This window comes from Cyprinus carpio, chromosome B2, assembly GCF_018340385.1.
Source record: "Cyprinus carpio isolate SPL01 chromosome B2, ASM1834038v1, whole genome shotgun sequence".
Classification (NCBI taxonomy): domain Eukaryota; kingdom Metazoa; phylum Chordata; class Actinopteri; order Cypriniformes; family Cyprinidae; genus Cyprinus; species Cyprinus carpio.
Window position 1 is genome coordinate 3419591 of NC_056598.1, and position 22919 is coordinate 3442509.

The 22919-nt window shown below is 36.4% G+C and overlaps 1 protein-coding gene across 1 annotated transcript in view; it reads left to right on the forward strand.

Moving 5' to 3' along the window:
* Positions 1 to 22919, forward strand: part of LOC109110013 (rho-associated protein kinase 1-like) — a 48378-nt gene that overhangs the window by 13699 nt on the left and 11760 nt on the right. Inside the window, exons 2-23 of the mRNA XM_042717753.1 lie at positions 3454 to 3535; positions 4830 to 4930; positions 8101 to 8238; positions 10173 to 10348; positions 10453 to 10537; positions 11563 to 11707; positions 12242 to 12380; positions 13154 to 13245; positions 13538 to 13688; positions 13774 to 13840; positions 13943 to 14031; positions 15463 to 15511; positions 15692 to 15827; positions 16402 to 16481; positions 16657 to 16903; positions 17894 to 18000; positions 18326 to 18476; positions 19972 to 20132; positions 20291 to 20475; positions 21886 to 21955; positions 22720 to 22823; positions 22893 to 22899. Of these exons, the coding sequence (XP_042573687.1) occupies positions 3454 to 3535; positions 4830 to 4930; positions 8101 to 8238; positions 10173 to 10348; positions 10453 to 10537; positions 11563 to 11707; positions 12242 to 12380; positions 13154 to 13245; positions 13538 to 13688; positions 13774 to 13840; positions 13943 to 14031; positions 15463 to 15511; positions 15692 to 15827; positions 16402 to 16481; positions 16657 to 16903; positions 17894 to 18000; positions 18326 to 18476; positions 19972 to 20132; positions 20291 to 20475; positions 21886 to 21955; positions 22720 to 22823; positions 22893 to 22899 (2562 nt within the window). The remainder of the gene's footprint in view (positions 1 to 3453; positions 3536 to 4829; positions 4931 to 8100; positions 8239 to 10172; positions 10349 to 10452; positions 10538 to 11562; positions 11708 to 12241; positions 12381 to 13153; positions 13246 to 13537; positions 13689 to 13773; positions 13841 to 13942; positions 14032 to 15462; positions 15512 to 15691; positions 15828 to 16401; positions 16482 to 16656; positions 16904 to 17893; positions 18001 to 18325; positions 18477 to 19971; positions 20133 to 20290; positions 20476 to 21885; positions 21956 to 22719; positions 22824 to 22892; positions 22900 to 22919) is intronic.

The window sequence follows — 22919 nt, forward strand, 5'->3', positions numbered from 1 at the left end:
TGCACATTCAGAGATTAACACACACACACAGAAACATCCAAAAACACAGAAACTTAAAGTGCACAGATAAATACTTTCATAATACTGCAATATTCCATAAAAAAATAAGAATGGTCAGTTTAGATTTAGATTGATTATGCTTATTAATCAGGCTCATGCTGTGGCACAGTCCGGTCTGATTCAAACTAAAAGAAAATAAATATTTTCGCACGCTGAGAGATAATCAGATGTATGTTTGTGTGGAAATATCATAAGCAATGTGAATGACACAACGCATGAGAACATTTCCTAGTCTGTGTTTTTATTAGAGCTCCATCATATGTGCCATGTTACATCTACTGTTGCTGTTTATTGTAAACAACAACATTAATTTTATCTATTTTTATTTATTTATTTATTTTTTTGGTAGTGGAAGGATGGCATTTAAAGGAATAGTCCATCCAGAAATGAAAAATTCTATTTACTCACTCTCATGTCATTGCAAACCTTCTTTTCCTTTTTTTTTTGTGGAAAATGAAAGAATAATGTTGGTAACCAAACCCCCATTAACTTCCAGTGTATTTTTTGTCCATACAATGGAAGTCAATGGGAACCAGAACTAATTGGTTACCAACATTCTTCAAAATATCATCTTCTGTGTTCTGCAGAAGAATGAAACTGAACCTGAGGGTGAGTAAATTATTACAGAACTGTCATTTTTGGGTGGACTTTACCTTTAATCATTTTACTTCAAAAAAGCAGCAATATATATTTTTGCTGTGAGCTCATAGAGTTTTGTGAAAACTCCTGTTATAATCAATGCAGCTTAAACTCTACAAGTAATGAATCTCTTATTCACATTCTGTCTACATTTTATTGGTTATAAAGCTGGATGCATGAAAGTGTTTTTTTTTTAAGCTCATGCTGAACGAAAGCGTTTTGAGCAGATATCTTCTGATACCTTCTGCTCACCGACTCATTTATTGCCTTGATGTGCTGAATGCTGTATTGCAAGCAGCGGATGCGACGGGAGTGAATGTAAATAAATATGATGCTGTAATCAGCACTTTTCAAAATTAGGTAATCTTGATTACACATACACATGGGATGCTTTGACACCAACCACTTTCAATTAGGTAAAGAATCGAGTCAGTTGTATTACAGTTTCAGTGTTTGGGTAATTTTGACAACACTAGTCAAATCTGTAGTTGCTGAGGTTTCTAGAGACATGGAGGGAAAAAAAAAAGAAGAGAAACTGAGTCTGTTTGTTTTTACTCTCTGTACAATGGCCTTGGATTTTGGACAGTTTTTAGAAACTTTTCCTCCAGTGTGCTTTTTAAAGACCTGCTGTTTTCTGTTCCCTTTTTTTCAGACTTTAGGTAAAGTCTCAATCGCCTTCGAATGGTGTTAATTAGAAATAAGGCCCTGTTCACTTTCTGACTGTGGTCTTAGCTGTTTTTTCCTCTACTTTGTTGGGAGCTTGTTTGGCTACATTCTTAAAATAGCTCTCTGACGTGTACAGTCCTGCTGCGGAATGCAACTGTGGCCGTCCAGAATTCTCTGCGGCAGGATGTTATGCAAACATACATTACTGAATAGGGAGGTTTTTTATTATCTCCGAGTTCGCACAGGGTTTGGTACTGAATAGGGAGGTTTTTTATTATCTCCGAGTTCGCACAGGGTTTGGAAAGTTGGGAAAACGATCGATTTGAACAATTATATTTTCAAGACTCAAAATTTGAAAGAATTTCACGATCGATTTGAACTATTGTATTTTTTGGAATGTAATTTTTTTTTTTTTTTATTATTTATAGTATGAATTTTAAAGTAAAAATTTTTAAAAAATGGTGAATCCATTGCGCTCCGCGTCTCAATCCTTGTGTCGTTGTTGCTTTGTATGAATTGAGAAGGACTTACCAACAAAAGAGAAGCTTTGAAAGGCGATAGTTTAAAACACATACTCACCATCATGTTGTTTCTGCTCTTAAACACAAAAGATGATATTTTGAAGAATGTTGGTAACCGCTTGAAAAAATTGCATCTGCACACAGAAGATAGTAAGTGTTATGGTTTTCATCGACATTTTCTTTTCGGATGGACAATTTAATGAAGCACTGAATTGTTCATGTTACCGTTTTAATAACAGCTTGTGATAAGAGGAGATTTCTAAACTTTGTCAGAAAAGCCCTAAATTGATCCCTACAATCTGAGAAACTAAATGAATAAAAGTGGGATTGTGAGGGTCATTTGCATTTTCTCAAACTTGTCTGGGTGTTCTGTAAAGTTTATGAAAATTGAAAAAAAAAAAATTATTATTGTAAATACAGTATCCTGAAAAAGGACAATTTCATCTTTACATCACAGAAATGTGTGACATTTTAAAATACATTAAAATAGAAAACAGATTTTAAATTGTAATATTTCAGTGTTACTGTTTTTACTTTTTGATCAAATAAATGCAGCCTTGGTGACATAAAAAGGCTTCTTTAAAAAAAAAACAAGATTATTCCAGACTTTTGACCAGATGTGTATATAAATGGCCATCAATGGTTCTCAGTTAAGAAACTAAAGGCCGATGGAACCAGGTTAGCAGTGGCATAAGTGACATCAACAGGCTTAATCTTAATCTACTGTAATCCTGGATCTCTTAAATCAAGTCTGCCATGTGCTCAGTCAAACCCTCAGCCTCAATTCAGGCTACATGCCTTTTTATTGTTTTAACATATTCCTTCAGGCTCACTTACAATCTTACAAAGTAAGTGACACTCATTGTTAAAACAATGATAAACCAGGAAAGAGAAGTCAGTTTGCTTCTACTTTGTCTAACAGGCGGCTTTCTGTTCACGTGAACATTTCAGTTCTTTCTTTTTAATTCATGTGCATTGGCAATTGATCACAAATCTGTTTTTGCTTTGTCAGTATGGGGTATGAAGCATTAATGACTGTGAAAAATAATAATTTACAGCATTTTAGCACAAGGCTGCAACTTGGTCAATGTATGATTGTGCAGATGACTTGTTTCTAGATGTAGCCATTGCTCATTGTGAATGTTAATGCATTAACTAAGGTTAACTAATGAGATCTTATTGTAAAGTGGTTTATATTTCTTTTGCACTTATAATTTTTTTTGAGTGTATTGTTTTATTGTATTTAAGTACAGTTATTTTGGTTATAAGAAACAAGTTATTAAATCTGTATTATGACAACACTTTTTTTTTTGCAACTAAATTTCAATATTGTGATAATACCGTGTACCATTATAAAAGCATTAGCAATTAATCACAACATGAACATTTTATACTGGCATATCCCTATTGCAGTCAAATTGTGCATTTTTTGCTGATCATGCAAAAATATTTGTTTCCTAGTATGTAAAAATTCTAACTAATGATGTAGCACAACTACTGGTCGGAAGATACAAAATTCACATTTCATTGAAGTAATATTTGTGTTTGGTTTTTTTCTTATTTCCAGGACAGTCTGGATGCTCTGGTTTATGACCTTGATTTTCCAGCCCTGAGGAAAAACAAAAGCATCGATAACTTCTTAAATAGATGTAAGTATTGTGTCTGGAGCTCACTTAGAGTCGCGAGTCTAAAGAGTTTCAAGCTGCTTTGCTGTGAATGTGGATTGGTTTTGGGTCAGTACTTTCAGTCAGACACTATTTTGTCTCCAAGTATTCACTTAACAAAAGGGCTTTTGGCACTGCAAGCTGGAGTCTCGCATTATATTCTCTCAATGGAGGCATATCATTGTAAGCCAGTATTAAACAGCATTTAATTTAATGTCTTCCTCCTTACTTTGCAGTTTGCAAGTGTGAGGGCATTTAAACAGAAAGCAAACATAATCCTAGAGTCTTGAATTTAAAAAATGTTATTGAACAATTTTTTAAGTACTTTACTTTTTATTTGCCATTTAATTATTAAAGTACTTTAAGCAATAAACACAGTGTTTCAAGTATCTAAGATTGTTTTATGCATCTGAAAGTTTTCCAGAAAGAGAAGCAAGCAATACTTTTTTCCTAGACAGGGGAAGGTCAAAGCTTCATTCACATGCATAGATCTATTTTGACATATAAGATTTCTGTTTACAAGCCATAACCAACTGTTTACATTCATTTTGCAAATGCATTTAGTCGCATGCATGCAGTCACGCACAGCTGCACACACGTACAAACTTTAACTAATCATTAAAAAAAAGAACCATGATGCATCTGAGAATCAATGTTTTTGTGCTTATGGAAATTAATGTTTCTTTAGAGCAAATACTTGAATAGCAAGTTATAAAGCAGCAAAATGCTAAAGAATATTGAGATATGACTGATTTGCAGCTTGGCAGCGGTCTAGTTCTCCATGCCATGAAATACAACTGTTATCTTTCCCCGAAATGTTTTGCTAACTGTCCAGCATAGCAAATAACCATAAATCCTTCTCTGATGTTTCTGTGAATGCTGTGGGATTTCTTCTGTCCCTTCTCATAACTGAGATTCAGTTCAACAGCAGGCTTCTCTTTACCCAGTGAATGTGATCCAGATCATATTGTTTCTCTGGTGTATTTTTAAATCTGTTGAATTTGGAGGCCCAAGGTGACAAGTGTGACTCGTTCAAGTAAGAAACGAATCTCTCTTGATCAGCGAAGACCGACTCTGGCTAAACCTCGGGAAGCTTTAGGGCCCTCAGTGGTACACACCTTCATCTAAACGGGAGTCTCCCGAAGCGAGGTTGTCTAAGGCTACGTTCACAACTGCATTTAGTTACAGGATTGAGTCTCTCTCTAAATTGCATATTATTAAACCAAGCACACTAAGGGTGATATTGTGCATATGTTTTTTTTTTTTTTTTTTTTTCTAGATAAGGACACAATCAGCAAAATTCGGAAGCTTCGTATGAGAGCAGAGGACTATGAAGTGGTAAAGGTCATAGGACGAGGGGCGTTTGGAGAAGTACAGCTGGTAAGTGTATTGAGTATTGTTGTCATTTATGCTGCTGTTACTTCCATTTTTGGAATATGTATATATACAGTACAGGTCAAAAGTTTGGAAACATTACTATTTTTAATGTTTTTGAAAGAAGTTTCTTCTGCTCATCAAGCCTGCATTTATTTGATCAAAAATACAGAAAAAAAAATGTAATATTGTGATATATTATTACAATTTAAAATAATTGTTTTTAAATTTATTATACTTTAAATTATCATTTATTTCTGTGATGCAAAGCTGAATTTTTAGGATCATTATCACATGATCCTTTAGAAATCATTCTAATATGATGATTCATGATCAAAGTTGGAAACAGTTCTGCTGCTTAATATTTTTTCAGAACATGTGATATTTTTTTAGGATACTTTGATGTATAAAAAAAGTAAAAAAAAAAAAAAAAAAGAAGCTATGTTTTTAAAATATAAATATTTTGTAATAACAATATACACTACTGGTCAGTAATTTGGGGTCAGTTAATTTTTTTTTTCTTTCTTTTTTTTTTAAATAAAATCAATACTTTTATTCAGCAAGGATGTGTGTGTGTTAAATTGATAAAAAGTGATAGTAAAGAAAATATATTATTAGAATATATATTATTAGAATTTTTTATTTTTTTTGGAATAAATGCAGTTCTTTTTAACCTTTTATTCATCAAATATATTAGACAGCAGAACTGTTTCCAACACTCATAATAAATCAGAATATTAGAATGATTTCTAAATGATCATGTGATAGACTGGATGTTACATGTGACACTGAAGGCTGGAGTAATGATGCTGAAAATTCAGCTTTGCATCACAGAAATAAATTATTTTTTTTAAAGTATATTCAAATAGAAAACTATTATTTTAAGTTGTAATAATATTTCACAATATTACTGGTTTTTCTGTATTTTTGATCAAATAAATGCAGGCTTGATGAGCAGAAGAGACTTCTTTCAAAAACATTAAAAATAGTAATGTTTCCAAACTTTTGACCTGTACTGTGTGTGTGTATATATATATATATATATATACACTATCACCTAGTGTTGGAACCAATTCTTACTATTATCTAACTAATAATTACTTTTACCTCAAAAACCTTCTAATTTGCTGCTTATTAATAGTTAGTAAGGTAGTTGTTAAGTTTAGGTGTAGGGTTGGGTTAAGGGATGTAGAATATGGTCATGCAGATTAAGGCATTAATATGTGCTTTTTAAGTACTAATAAACAGCATATATTCTAGATTGTGCATGCTAATAAGCAACTAGTTAATAGGGCTGCCAAAAAAAAAAAATCAAATTTAGAATATTCGTTGAATTTAAAATAAAAATCCACATTTGTATGCAAAAACGTTGAATTTGAATTTTAGGTGTGCACCAGGCAGCCTTATCAGTGGTGCACGAAATGAGATGAGGATGAAAGTGTCATTGCATTTTAATGCTTTTTTTAGCCTATCCAGTTGAACCCAGTAGATGTGGCGCTGCTACGTTGTTCATTCAAAATGTTGCGGAAAAAGAGAACATCACTGTGGAGATTATCTTGTTTACGTCAAAACTGAAACCAAGCAGTTCACACAGAATGCATATTTATTGCATTTTCCAGAGAGACATCTTCTATCACCGTTGCTCTTGCGTCTCGCACAAGAGAGCTGCATGTTTAGAAAGCCATGTAAAATTAACGTAAGTTCAACTTTTAAAAAAGGCATGTCGTTTTTTTTCCTCCATCCCACCGCATCTGAAAAAGTACTCTTTGTGATTGGTTTTTGGTTCTTTGTATTAAACTGTACATACATACATGATGGTGTTTTGTTTCTAATTGTTTACGCAACTTAATTATATATAGTTTATAAACATTATTTTAAACATTATGCACTCTTTTCAAAGTAGTCGTGTTATTTTATTACTTTGAATAAATGTGTATTAGTAGTATTTTGCTCGATGCGCCCTCTTGTGGCTTTTTTCCCACCTAACTGAAATAATGCCTTTTAAATTTGAATATAATTCGAATAATATTTAAGTTTAAATTTCAATTTAGTTTTTCAGCCATTTTGACAGCCCTAGTTAATAGTGAGAATTGGTCTCTAAAGTATAAACTTTTTTTTTACCTTATAACTTGGAACCTGTATCCTCCTTATAACGTTTTATCTTTGTCGTTTGCATAGTAGAGGGCCGTTCACACAGAACACGTCTTTGCATCTAAAAATGTGAGACACAGCACTTAAGAATGGTTTTCTCTGCCATGTTGCCATCAAAAAAAAATAATAATTCCATGTCAGCTTGCTACTGTAAACAAAAGCTTGCAACACTTGCCCCGCCTCCAGGGTCTTCTGATTGGGCCACTGTTTTGGAACGAACTTTGATGAATGGCGCTGTGTGTAAAGGTTGAAATTCTTCGGTGTCTTAAAAACAAGGCACTCGTGTGAGACACTCCAAAAGATGCGAGACACAAGCGCAATGGTCATACATGTCTACATAGAAAAACAATGAAAAAGTAGTGAAACAAAACATTCTGTGTGAACAGCCCCTAACTGTACTTCCAAGATATTTTTTTAATAAACATACCACATTAGTGCTGGATGATGTGTCGGTTTATCTGGCATACTTGTTTTAATTTCACTTATGATATGCATTTTTTAAATAGATGCATGACTAAAACTATGTGACACTGTTTAGCTTGAAGAGCGCTATATAGAGTGTATTGAGAAGGGATGTTATTACCAAGACATTCTTATTTAATCTTGACAAACTGTTTATCATTGTGTATCACTGATTTAGGACTCTAGCTTTGATATTTGCCCACTATTTATCGTAAAATCTGTTACGCTGACAGTTCATTTCTGTCGGGAGTGCAAACTCAAAGTGCAAAATCAATTGATTGTTATTGATTTTTCCAATAGAACAATAAGATGCATGTTTATTTTGTGATTCACAAAACAACATCCATTAAGGCATTTAGTCCATAAGTGTGCAGAAATAATGCTGTTTTCACACGTTTGCTTCAGTTTCTACTCAATTATGCTCTGCCTGTCGTAGTGTGAATACAGTAGTAGTTATAAGAGTGTTATATTCTGTACTGTTTACTTTATTTGAATGTCATAGTCCAGTGAAGGTAAAGTAAATAACAAGCTCTGTTCATGTTCCCTTTCTCTGTGTTTGGTAGGTGAGGCACAAAGGCACTAGGAAAGTGTACGCCATGAAGCTGCTCAGCAAGTTTGAGATGATCAAGAGGTCGGACTCTGCTTTCTTCTGGGAAGAGAGGGATATTATGGCCTTTGCCAACAGTAACTGGGTAGTACAGGTAAGAATATCACATAGTGTATGATGTTCACAGACTTTTTTAGCTTCAGACTATGATTCTATTCAACAATTAGATTTTTTGAGCTGTATTTAAACCTTTTTTTTTTTTGTGATTTCAGAATGATTTTTGTTTTCATTTGTCATGCATCTCTTAGCAATTAGATGCATGTTTCTGTGTGAGTTTGTTGTGTTCAGAACAACAAAGTAGGAGTGTGTGATATTGACAAAATGATATCTCAATGTTTTTTTTTTTTTTTTGATAACGATAATTAAACAATATTGTGCTGAGTGTATTTTTGTGCTGGTATCTTTGCTGTTGGGCCTTTCATGGATAAATAAATATGACACTAAAGCCACCAGTAGTTGGCGGCAAATGATTCATTGAATCATTAATTCAGATGATTCGTACATTTAGAAATGAAGCATCAATTGATCATGGTGTCATTGACTCAAAAGATTCATTCAGAACAGATTCATTTAGAAACGAAACACCGCAGTTCCGTTATTGGCGAAACAAAAAAACGGATGCTATTGTTTCTAAAATGTAATTCAGTCAATTTTAACTCCTTGTTTGTTAAAATGTTGGATAAAAATATCACATTCGCGATGCTGCTCAAATGGTGATATTCGGGAAAACAGCATTCTTGCTTGTGCGATATTACTTAACTATATCATATCTTATAAATGTAAAAACAAAAAACCTATACAGGATTTTTATTTTTTGCTTTTGTTTTTTATTTATTGCAACGTGTTTTAACTGCATGGTAATAGCTTTGTCAGGTAATGCTTTTGGACTCTCAAGAGGTGTTTGTTTTTTAGTGAATACTTGATAATATCTGTTAAAACTGCTATTTTCTATCTTTTAAAACGGCTACTTAAGCAAACTTGTAACTTCTTCAAACTTAAACCCATGTGACTAAAGCTGTTGAATCCACTTCAACCTTTCTAGTCAGGCTTTCTCAAGCCAACATGAAATTTATTGTGACAAACATTTTTTTTTTTATCTCATTATGATTATTAATTATAATTCTAACTTGTGTGATTTGTCTTGAATGGGTATAAATGTCTATTTGCCATTAATATAAAACCACATAAAAAAAAAACAAAACATTCTATTGCTTTTGTGGCCGTTTATCATGTGTTAAGTTTATATATATATATTAAATCAAATTAAATTAAATTTATGCATTTAGCAGACGCTTTTATCCAAAGCGACTTACAGTGCATTCAGGCTATATATGTTTTATACTTTCTTGAAACATGTAGCTGTATTCATAAGTATGAAGTAATTTTTTTCTTTTTGTCGTCCAGCTGTTTTATGCATTCCAGGACGACCGCTACCTCTACATGGTGATGGAGTATATGCCAGGAGGAGACCTGGTCAACCTGATGAGCAACTACGATGTGCCTGAGAAGTGGGCTCGTTTCTACACTGCTGAGGTTGTGCTGGCACTGGCACTGGACTGCATCCACTCCATGGGCTTCATTCACAGGTCTCATTCATACATCCAACAAGCCTTTCATTGTTTCTACTGGTGAGCGTACCAGCTTGAAATGTTGAAAATAACCTGTGTGTATGTTTTCGCTTTTGTCTCAGGGATGTAAAGCCTGACACATGTTGCTAGACAAGGCAGGCCACTTGAAGCTGGCAGACTTTGGGACCTGCATGAAAATGAACAAGGTACCAGGGGTGTGCAAAACTACACAATTTCATAAGAGTCACTGGTTGTCTGAATGACCAGATGATCTCAAGATAGCCTGTATAAGTTTTTGCAAGCCCGCTGTAAATGTACAGGACAAACCACATGCAAAGCTTCAGCTGGTTTATCCAAAACGCTTATCAATTCCTGCTAATTGACGTGTTGCAAACACGTCTCTTGAAACATGTAGCTGTATTCATAAGTATGAAGTAATTTTTTTCTTTTTGTCGTCCAGCTGTTTTATGCATTCCAGGACGACCGCTACCTCTACATGGTGATGGAGTATATGCCAGGAGGAGACCTGGTCAACCTGATGAGCAACTACGATGTGCCTGAGAAGTGGGCTCGTTTCTACACTGCTGAGGTTGTGCTGGCACTGGACTGCATCCACTCCATGGGCTTCATTCACAGGTCTCATTCATACATCCAACAAGCCTTTCATTGTTTCTACTGGTGAGCGTACCAGCTTGAAATGTTGAAAATAACCTGTGTGTATGTTTTCGCTTTTGTCTCAGGGATGTAAAGCCTGACAACATGTTGCTAGACAAGGCAGGCCACTTGAAGCTGGCAGACTTTGGGACCTGCATGAAAATGAACAAGGTACCAGGGGTGTGCAAAACTACACAATTTCATAAGAGTCACTGGGTTGTCTGAATGACCAGATGATCTCAAGAAAGCCTGTATAAGTTTGCAAGCCCTGTAAATGTACAGGTACAAAACAAAATCGATTGCGGAGGTCTCAAGATTCATTTTTAGAAGTGTAAAACCAATTAAAACCAGGTCAGCCCAGACATAATTTTTGGTTTAACTTTAAACTTTTTTTTTGCACGCATGCTCTTAAAGGGATAGTTCACCCAAAATTGAAAATTCTGTCATTAATTACTCACCCTCATGTCATTCCAAACCCGTAAGACCTTTGTTTCTCTTCGGGACACAAATTTAGATTTTCTTGTATGAAATCTGAGCACTCTAAACCTACCATAGACAGCAAGGATGTTACCACGATCAATGCACAGAAACATAGCTAGGAGATCGTTAAAATAATCCATGTGACATCAGTGGTTCAACTCTAATTTTACGAAGCTATGAAAATCTTGTGCGCAAAGAAAACAAAAAGAATGACTTTATTCAACAATACTCTTCAAAATGGCGCCATAGGGTGACGCAGATGAGACGAATTGTTGAATAAAGTCATTTTTGTTTCTTTGTGCGGAGACAATTTTTTCGTTTTTTTGTAAAATTAAGTTTTATTGTAGGATGTAAATTGTTTTTTTTTGTAATTATACTTGCTACGTTTCTGAGCCTTGATCGTGTTAGGATCCCTGCTCTCTATGGAGGGTCAGAGAGCTCTCGGATTTCATCAAAAATATCTTAATTTGTGTTCCGAAGATGAACGAAGATCTTAGGGGTTCGGAACAGCATGAGGGTGAGTAATTAATGACAGATTTTTCATTTTTGGGTGAACTATCCCTTTAAATACATTTTACAATTCACATCTATTTTTAGTTGCAAATGTGAGAAAGACCCACACTGTTGAACCCTGTGAGAGACAAGCATTCCTTCAGTCACATTTAGTGTTCTTTCAGTTCTGCTTTCGACTGTTCTTTTGTTTTTCCCGCTCTCAGGATGGCATGGTACGATGTGACACGGCAGTAGGAACTCCAGACTATATTTCTCCCGAGGTACTGAAGTCGCAGGGAGGAGACGGTTATTATGGCCGAGAGTGTGACTGGTGGTCCGTGGGGGTCTTCCTGTATGAGATGCTCGTCGGTGAGTTTCAGCATTAGTGCAGCCAGAGCGCTTTCTGTTCCTTCTTACATACAGTAAATCACCATGTGTTTTATTGTTTACACTTTCTGCTCTTTGATTATTAAGGAAACATGCATTTCTCCTCATTCAGTGAGTTCATGCAGTAAAAAAATCATCAGACTGCCTAGAGCGATTTATTAAAATAGCCTGCTAATAAACCAGTTGCTTGGGAATCGAAGTGCAGATTGTTTGTGCAAAGACAACTCTTTGGAAAATCATGTTATCTTGGCATCATTTTGTGATGTGTTGAGAGTGCTCTTGTCTATTAAAAGCTAGACTTCTGAGCATAGATCCCTACAACCACAGGGGACCTCCTGGCACAGTAATTGAATGTTTTGGCTCCACTTTAAATTCTCAAAAATGTAACTGCTTAAAGGCAAACACAAATTCCTAAGAATGCGAGTTTTCCCGAAAGATGGTGACATCACAGAGCTAGGAATAGAGCAGGCATTCTGAAGAATAATGGTCTGTGTGTGTTGTTTAATGTATCCTCAGGTGACACGCCGTTCTACGCTGACTCTCTTGTGGGCACATACAGCAAGATCATGAATCACAAGAATGCCCTGACCTTCCCCGATGACAGCGACATCTCAAAGGATGCAAAAAGCCTCATCTGTGCTTTCCTCACAGACAGGTTTGCATGCAAAAAATATTTTAAACGGCTGTAGAATAATATATCAGCCACTGAAAAAACTTTGCTTAATGAATAGTTTATAGTATTGACACAAACATCACTTCCTACTGTTGCTCAAAATAGAGGTTTGGGATTTAAACAAATGCCATACCTGAAGTATTAAACATCAGTGTGTAATCTGACCCTCACATTTGTGCTGCAGATGTGAACAATACCCCAAATCTCCCCAACAATTAGGCTTATTGTGAGCTCTTCTAAGTGACCAGACTTACTTTTGTCTGGCTTGCAATGAATAATGTCTTAGTCTTACATTGTTACACCAGTTTTGATATTCTCTAAGATGCATCAAACTGCTGTTTGTGTTTTCTGGGTATTACAATATAATTTGGTTCTTGCATTATGATTGTTTGATATTTAAATACTTCTCTTAGTTAGGCCTCGGTTTTTTAGTTTCATTGCTTCATAAACTGCATTTAACTCTGTTTAAGAAGGAATATTAATAGCTTTGAATTGTGTAAGGTCACGCATTAGGATTAATATTATGATCAACTCTTTCATAGCCATTTGAAAACTTTAGATGATAATTTGATAATAATTTCATAAAGATTTGATTTGTTAACCTTATTTTTCAGAAGCTTTTGAGTTAAAACTCACCCTGTACTTCTCAGTTTGCAGGAGTGCATGTTTTCATTACTATTCAGTTGCTTATGCAGAAGTGAACAAAAGCTTGTTTACTCAAAATACATTGTGCTAATCTCATCTCTTCTCACCAGGGAGGTGCGGTTAGGACGCAATGGAGTCGACGAAATCAAGCGACATAGTTTTTTCAAGAACGACCAGTGGTCATGGGAGAACATGAGAGAGAGTAAGTTGAGCTTCTGCCAGCTTCATTATAAAATCAGCATTCATCAAAGTGTTTCATGAAATCTTCAAAAAGGCATTTTGAGAAATCTGTTTTTTTCCAAATTATGTGTTTTTGAGTAACTCATATTTTTTGAATCCTCATTTATAAATGTGTAAAAGTTATTTGCTGTAATTTTGCATTCTGTCCTACTGAACTGAAACTGTACCTGCCTTTAATTAGCCTTGATGTATTTGTGCTTGTAGCATTATCTGTTTGTTCTCATTAAAATGCACTATTGTATTGTCGCGTGTAGCGGCTGCTCCAGTGGTGCCGGAGTTAAGCAGTGATGTAGACACAAGCAACTTTGACGACATTGAGGAAGATCGAGGGGAGGAGGAGACATTCCCCATTCCTAAAGCATTTGTAGGCAACCAGCTTCCATTCGTGGGCTTTACCTACTACCAGTGAGTACTGAGATTCAGAATAGGCAGTCAGTGCTTAGAGCTCAGATGTTTGTGTTAAATTCATTAATTATTGACCCTCTGTCAGGTTTCCTCGGGAACCAGCTATAAAGGCAAGTGACAATCTCAGCTCGACAAAGGAAGATAAGAGTCATGTAAGAAATTTCACTTTTAAATAAAGAGTTTCATGGCATTATAATAGTGAGTCTGTCTCTTAAACTGTGAGGGTGACTGATTTTGTTTCTCTGTTACCTCAGTTGGAGAATCTTCAGAAGAGAGTTTATCAGTTAGAAGAACAACTTCACAGTGAGATGCAGCTGAGAGACGAGATGGAGCAGAAGTGCAGGTGTTTATCTCCCTGTTTGTCCTTCCACACAAACACTTTATCTAACCATCAATCTGTCCTTCCAAACCAATCAAACCCCTTATACATCCCTTAATCCTTCAACCAACACCCAATCCAAACCTATCAAACACCTCATCCATCCATCCATCCTTCCAAAACTCCTCATCTATCCATTGGTCCATCACCAAACACCCTACTCATACCAATCAAACACCTCATCCAACCATCCATCCATCCATCCACAAACCTATGAATCTCCTCATCTATCCATCCAAAACCAATCAAACATCTCATTCATCCATCCATCCTTCCAAAACCCCTCATCTATCCATTGGTCAATCACCAAACACCCTTCTCAAACCAATCAAACACCTCACCCATCCATCCAAAACCAATTAAACTCCTCATCTATCCATCCAAAACCAATTAAACTCCTTATCTGTCCTTCCAAACCAATCAAACTCCTCATCTACCCATCCAAAACCAATTAAACTCCTTATCTGTCCTTCCAAACCAATCAAACACCTCATCCATCCATCCAAAACCAATTCAACTCCTCATCTATCCATCCAAAACCAATTAAACTCCTCATCTATCCATCCAAAACCAATTAAACTCCTCATCTGTCCTTCAAAACCAATCAAACTTCTCATTCATCCATCCATCCTTCCAAAACCAAACTCCTCATCTATCCATTGGTCCATAACCAAACACCCTACTCAAACCAATCAAACACCTCACCCATCCATCCAAAACCAATTAAACTCCTCATCTGTCCATCCAAAACCAAACACCTCACCCATCCATCTAGAACCAATCAAACACCTCATCTATCAGTCAGTCCATCAACAAACACCTTACCCAAACCAAACAAACACCTCATCCATCCATCCATCCATCCATCCAAAACCAAACACCTCATCTATCCATTAATCCATCACCAAGCATCCTATCCAAACCAAACACCTCATCCATTCATCCATCCAAAACCAGTCAAATACTTCATCCATCCATCGCCATCCATCACCATCCAACAATACAAACACCACAGTCATCTATTCAAAACCAATCAAACACCTAATCCATTCAGATCTAAACCAAACACCTCAATCATCCATCCATCCATCCACCCACCCATCCATCACCAAAGACCCTATTCGAACCAGTCAAACACCTCATCCATATATCATGCATCTATCCAAAGCAAACCCCTCACCTATTCACCCACAATACAACAGTCTGCCCCAAATACATCCTCAAACCAAACACTTCATTCTGCCATCCATGCAGTATGCAGATCCATCCATCCTCAATAATCCATCCACCTTTCCTCATTTAAGCTCCTCGTCCCTGTATCCAAACCTAAAGTAAGATTTTCTCACAATAAAATCAGGCCTTTGAAATCTGTTCTTTGATTCGTTTCCCCCTCAGGGCATCCAATACAAAGCTAGACAAGATAATGAAAGAGTTAGACGAGGAGGTGAGTGAAGTGATTTAATCTCTAAAGCATGAATGTTACGAATTACAGAGGGTTTGTATATTGTAAAAAAAAATTAAACTCTTAATAGATCATTCAAGTTAAAGATCTGTTAAAACTTGGTTTGTTTTTAGTATGTTAATTCTCGGTTTTTTGTTATTCTGTTGTCCTGACGTGATTCAGAGTAACCTAAGGAAGAGTGTGGAGGCTAACATGTCTTTACTGGAGAAAGACAAGATCATGATCCAGCACAGAGCAACAGAACATCAGAGAAAGGCAGAACAGGAGGCTGAAAAACGAAGAAATCTGGAGAATGAGGGTGAGGATTCAGTGTCTCATTCCAGTATACCTTGGGGGTATTCTTGAAAGCAGGTTATGAAACTTACCCGAGTATGTTTGCTCAGAGTAAGCAGCAAAACTATACTAGAAATAAATCTACACAGCCATGTTATCTTTATATTTAGCACTTTTTTGAGAATGTCTTTGTGTGTTCTCCATGAACTGAGTTTCGAACCCCGGGTTGACTGAACTTACTCTCGACCACATTTTCAGAACCGAAAGTAAGTTGTGTTAATTAACTGAGAGCACATTTGAAACAATCAATATTCAGAAAATATTATCAATCTGATTGCACTGGCATGAGAACACTGGTGAGATCCAAGTAGAACCAGAACCAGCAAAGAGCAGCCAGACCTGTATATTATATGTATGTCAGTCTGTAAATCAGCTAATGGAAACAGGACCACCTAACATAAATATCATTCAGCCAGGTGCTATGTAGGTCATTATAATATACATTTCAATGTTCTGTTAATACATTATATGAAAAGTTGAAGCACCCCCCCCCATATAAAATATTTTATTTCTAAAAACTTTTATTTCCTTTTTACTAGTGTCTACTTTGAAGGAGCAGCTGGAAGACTTGAGGAAAATGAGTCAAAACAATGAAAAGGTCGCTCAGCTGCAGAACCAAGTAAGTTTGTCAAGCGCACAAAGGTTCAGTAATTGTACTCTAATGGCAATGTGTAGGTCCTTTTCTATGCAATTAAAAGGAAAGAGTTGAACATTAATATAGGAGCCTGATCTTCTAGTCTGGATCTTCACATTACAATTAAGAAACACCATCTCACACAACCTTGTCCTCACAGCTGCGGGAATCCAACGACCTCCTGCGGGCTGAGTCTGACACGGTGGTGCGTTTGAGGAAGAGCCACACAGAGATGGGGAAGTCCATGAGCCAGCTGGAGAGCGTGAATCGCGAGCTGCAGGAGAAGAGCCGCGCCGCAGAGAGTGTCAAACAACAGCTGGAAAAAGAGCTGCTCCAGCTGCAGACCACGCTAGACACGGAGAGACGGACCTGCAGCCAGGGCTCAGAGGAGATCAGAGAGCTGCAAGGTTAGAGCGGGCTTTCTCTGATTTGAGGAGAAGCTTTTATGTGGCCACATTGCCATGAGGAGTTGCTGTGATGTCCTGATCTCCACCGATGATCTCTGGAGATCACCTATTTCACCATGGCCTTTCTCCCTTGATTGTTCAGTTTGGCTAGATGGACAGCTCTAGGAAGAGTTGCATTTGGCCCCTTGCTTTCAGAACTTATTGCAGTAGATTATTTTATTTTATTTTTTGGTAGCCTTCCTTAGATCTGAAACCTCAGATTGACACAGTCCTGTTTCTGAGCTATGCAAACTTGATTTGGCTTTTTTTTAATGCGTTTTTTCAGCTTAGACCTTATAGATAATTTACCACAGACAATGTGTAGAAACACATCCCAAAGATGATCCGGCGCAATGGGATACACCCGAGTTAATTTCAAATAACATAGCAAAGGATCTGAATACTTTTCAATGTGATGTTTCAGTTTTATCTTAAAACTACAAATCTGCAGATCTTGCTTTGTTCTTTTGGGGAAAGGAGTGAATAAAGTGCCGTTCACACAGAACTCATCTTTGCATCTAAAAATGCGACACGCACACTCAGGAATGGTTTATAGAAAAAGCACATGTTGCCTCCGGCGGCTTCTGATTGGTCCACTGTTTTGGAACTCACATTGAGTGGCGGCACTGCGTGTAAAAGTTGAAATTCTTTTAACTTGACACAGTGTCTGAGATGCTGCAAAAGACATGAGCGCAATGATCATACACATTCCTCAAGCGCGTTTACATAGAGAAACCATGGAAAAGTAGTGCATTGGAATGGAAAAAACATCTTCTGTGTGAACGGCAATGTAAAAAAAAAAACAAAAATTTATAATTTTTCATTTTTTACAATTTTCATATATTGCTTTAGTGTGCCAGAAGGAAATACTACATTTGACATTTCCAAACATTCACTTTGCAGATATTGTGCTCCTCCAATGTGATGTAAGTGTGTTGTTTGTCTCTTTGGCTCGGATCACGGGTCTACAGGAGGACAACAAGAACTTGAAACATAGTCTGTCTAAAGCAGAGCTGGAGAGAAAACAAGTGCAGGACAGATGTAACGTTTTAGAGAAGGTACTATTTTTATTAGTGTATTATTAAAAATGTGTGCATATTTTTTTTTGTGTATTTTACATAATAATTACAGCCTATTGTGGACCATTAAGAATTTTTGCTTTTTGTCTGTACATAATGCATAAATATAGTGTGAGTAGAATGAATCTAGATTTTGTGCTAGTGTTGTAAATTGATATAGAATCACTGCCAAAGTTGATCTTTGCAAAGTTTTTTCCAATCCATCTCCTGTCTTGATGATGTCGTCTTTTTCTGCCATTGTGTTCACTGTGTAGAGTAATTGTGTTTTGTGTAACCAGTGTTTCTATGTGCTCTGTGCCTTCAGGAGAAGAACAGTCTGGAAATCGACCTGAACTACAAGCTGAAGACTCTACAGCAGCGGCTGGACCAGGAATCCACAGAGCATCGCATCACGAAGGCGCAGCTCACAGACAAATACGAGTCAATCGAGGAGACCAAGTCAGCTGCTATGAACGGTATGTGTGCGTGCGAGGCGTGCCGCGACTGCTTTACTGCGAGTCCAGACACCGCACAGCGTCTCGCTTCGCTGCGTGCCCAGACACCACCTCCAGGATTTCACACTTATGCATATGGAGCAGCAGACTTGCTTTTAATAGCATCTTAATAGACACGATACTATCAAATAAGTTTCAGAGAAAGCACACCGTGTTATAACAAGACTGTAGGGATTTTTTTGATGTTGATATTTAAAGCAATAGCTCACCCAAAAATGAAAACTGACCATCCTCACCCATTGTTTGTTTCTTCTTCATATGTGACCCAGGATCACAAAACCAGTCATAAGGGTCAATTTTTTGAAATTGAGATTCATACATGTTGAATAAATAAGCTTTTCATTGATGTATGGTTGTTAGGACAATATTTGGCCGAGATGCAACTATTTGGAATCTGAGGGGGCAAAAAAAATCTAAATATTGAGAAAATCGTCAGGCTACAAAGAAGGGCGTGTCCAAATGAGTCACACCTCTATATTAAAAGAAACAGAGCACATTCACATTCAATTCTATTTAATATCAAAATAATTAAAGAACAATAGCAGAAATACAATTTATAGTTTTCATGTGACGTCATGCCCTTTTAGAAATGTCAACCTGGAGGGCAAAACATGGCTTTCTTCCATTGAACACTACTAAGGTAGTGAGTCAGTGTTACCAAATTCACTACACACCTTATTGATGTTGCATTCTATACACAGGTGTAATGTGAACTCAACATGCTAAAGTGCACATTTTCCCATAGAAAACCATTATATAGAAAACACATTCGTATTTGGTGCCTGTATGTATTATGCATAAGATGTATATTGAATTTGATCTTTTAATAACACTGTCTTAATGCATGTTAAAGGGTTACTCCGCCGCAAAATTAAAATTTTGTCATTAATCACTTACCTTTGTGTCGTTCCAAACCCGTAAAAGCTTTGTTCGTCTTCGGAACACAATTTAAGATATTTTGGATGAAAACCGGGAGGCTTGTGACTGTCTCATAGACTGCCAAGTAAATACATTTGAAATTTAAAATTTAAAATTTTCATTTTGAGGCGGAGTATCCCTTTAAGTGTTTTTTTTACGTTGAGCATTCTAGAATGACTCGATGCATTTAGTGATTGAAATTCTGCAGGTGCAGTTTGTTCACATCCAGTATCTTTGATTTTCTTCTTTGGCTTGAAAGAAACGCAAACTTGACAGGGTCTGTACTTCACTTCTATAGATGTTTTGACCTCCAAGTCTTCGTGCCAGTCTCACGTGACTGAAAACTATGAGTAACTGACAAAATTGTGACAGTTATTAAATATAATTTGTGCCAGAAGTCAAAGAGCGACAGAAATGGCTCCAACGCAGTTCATTTAGGCAAACCGAAGTTCTTGATTCAGATGATTTAGAAACGCAGGTACATCGATCACTTGTTCATTCTTTCTCTAAAAATGACAAAACTCTTTCCTCTGTCCAGCGGTGGAGCAGAAGGTGGCGGAAGAGAACACGCTGCGGATGCGAGCGGAGAGCAGGGTGGTGGAGGTGGAGAAGCAGTGCTCCATGCTGGAGTTTGACCTCAAGCAGTCTGTACAGAAGATGGAGCAGCTGATGAAGCAGAAGGAGAGGCTGGAGGAAGAGGTGAGCGTGAACACACTTTAATGAAGGCCAAAAAGCTTTGCTTCATAATATTACTTAAATAATTGCTTCCATTGATTGTAAGCCACTTTGGATAAAAGCTTCTGCTAAATGACTAGAAACTGCTGACAGTATCTGTCCTCTTTCCTGCGCTCGACCAGGTGAAGGAGCTGCGGGTGCAGTTGGAGCAGGAGTCCGGGAAGCGTGTGCTGGCCCAGAACGAGCTGAAGAACTGGACGATGGAGGCCGAGCGGCTGAAGGGATCAGAGAAGCAGCTCAAACAGGAGATCAACGTGGCCCTCGAGAACAAGCGCTCCGTTGAGTTCCAGCTGGCACAGCTCACCAAGTACGTGCTTTCTCTCTCCTGCACTCAAAAGGGTCATGAATATACACCGTGAATACGGTACAAATGTACCTCCCATTATCTGATTTATTTGATTTATTATTGTTTAAATAAGAGACTAACCAATAGAAATTGTGTAGTTTCTAAACAGGTTGTTGTTTATTTTCTATTAATTTTTTAAATTGTTCTGTCATTTGTTTTTTTTTTGATTATTCTAATTAATTATAATATGGTTAATGTGGTTAATTAATGAAATTAATTGCAAATCAATCGCACATCAATTTATGGTAAGAAATTACTCCCAAAAATATTATTTTGATTTAGAATTGCATAAATAATTATAATAAATGGGTCTTTTTTTTTTATTAAATATTGAAATATGAAATGATTTTTAAAAATAAATAAATAATACTTTAAATATGAAACTAAAATCACCAGTAGGTGGCGGCAAGTTACTGTCTTAATAAGTGAGTAATTCATTCATTGACTCACTCACTCAACCTATTCGTTCAAGCGGCTGATTGATTCAGAAATGACCCCAGCGACCCTCTTTATGAATGAGTCGCTGAATCAAAACTTTTGTCTGACGTTTAACACAATATTAACTTGTTTATTGAACTCAACAGGCAATAAACACTGCAATTGTGTGCAGATATAAGGGAAAAACAGCACTCTTGCTCACGTGCTATTGTTCAACTACAATATAATAGATTATTGGACAATAACCTGCACGGGGCAATTTTTGCCTACATCACATCAATGTTAGATGACGTACAGGTCTGTGTATGAAAGGGTGCATTAAATGCATTGGTAAATTTAACACACAATTTTTTTCCATAAGTAATCACGTCAAATTTTCATGCCTAATATTTTTTTTACAAGCATTTCTGTTGGACCCCAGTAGTAACACCAACCTTATAACGTCCTTCCTTTGGCTCTGATCCAAATAGCTTCACAAAAGCTATTACATCACTAAATATCTGAGATGCTTTTCTATTGTAGAAATAGCTATTATCACATCTTATGTTTAAACCAGGCCAAAACAGTTGGCTGCCAATATTTACGTGGTTGGATTAAGGATTAGCCGGTTAATCCTTCACCTCTCCTCCTGTTGGACTCGGTCGCTCAATGAGGCATTTCAACACTGTGCCTAGCTTTGTGTTCTCTACTTTAAAGTCAACATGAAATCACTACACTATTTATATTATACAGGTTCCTGACTGTATTGTGAGCAGCGCATCAGTTCTCATTAGTTGAAAATTAAAAATAAATTTGTTTTTGTAATCGTCATCAAAATATGATTACTATTAAAAATAGTTTTGTTTTTTTAATGTCATTTTAATGTTCATTTGTACATTGTGCTTGAGTTGTGAAGTTTGACTGACTGTTACTGATGGAAATGTATGTTCTCAGGCAGTACCGAGGAAATGAGGGTCAGATGAGGGAACTTCAGGACCAGCTGGAGGCTGAGCAGTATTTCTCAGTGAGTATCACAGACTGTCCATCATACTTGCCTTTTTGCTCTTTCTTTATGTGCCAAAAACACATTGCGCACTTTGAACAACCGAGTCTGGGAACTTTACTTTTCTATCTGATGTGAATGACTAGATTGATATATGACATGCTGCATGAAGCTACATTTTAATTTTTCATCTTATTCAATTATTTAGTCATGCCACTTGTTTAAGTCATGACTTTATTGATGTGGAATAAAAAAATGCATTAATTAAATGCGTTTCTATAATAGTTAATGTGCAAGACTCTGTGCACCTAAAGTGAGCGTTTTTGTTTTCTTTTTAAATGCACATCATTTAGTAGATTCTTGATGTTTCAATCCAGCATTTTTAATGCAATGGCACAAAAATAGCATATAAATCTGTTAATTGATGCCTAGCTAGTCACTAATCTTTCTTGAGAACAACAAATTTGCAAGTAACCAGACTTGGTAAGCTTGTATTTAATGATGGAATCACTATCAATCTCATTTTCTTAATTAAAAGCAGCTAATTCCAGGTTTGTTTGCTGTAATTGAGTCAATTATTCCTCTTGTACCACAGTTAGATGCACCTCTAATGTAAAGTTTCTCTCAAAGTAATTTGTAAAAAAAACATGCATCCGTTGCCACCAACAGCGAATTGATTAATTTTTGTTTTCATTTTGAAAAGCTGTACACCAGAATCTCTAATTGGAAAGTACTGAAATGAACATTTCCTCATTGATTCTCAAGCCGTTTTTTCTTGTTTTCAGACGCTCTATAAAACTCAGGTGAAGGAGCTGAAGGAGGAGATAGAGGAGAAGAATCGACAAACTCAAGAGGCTCTCAAAAAAGTCCAGGACGTGCACTCAGAGAAGTAAAAGCCCTTTTCATCAACAAGTAGCATTTGAAACAGGGCTGCTTTTAATTTAAATAATATGGTAAGGAATAGTGTATTTTGTTGTTTTTTTGT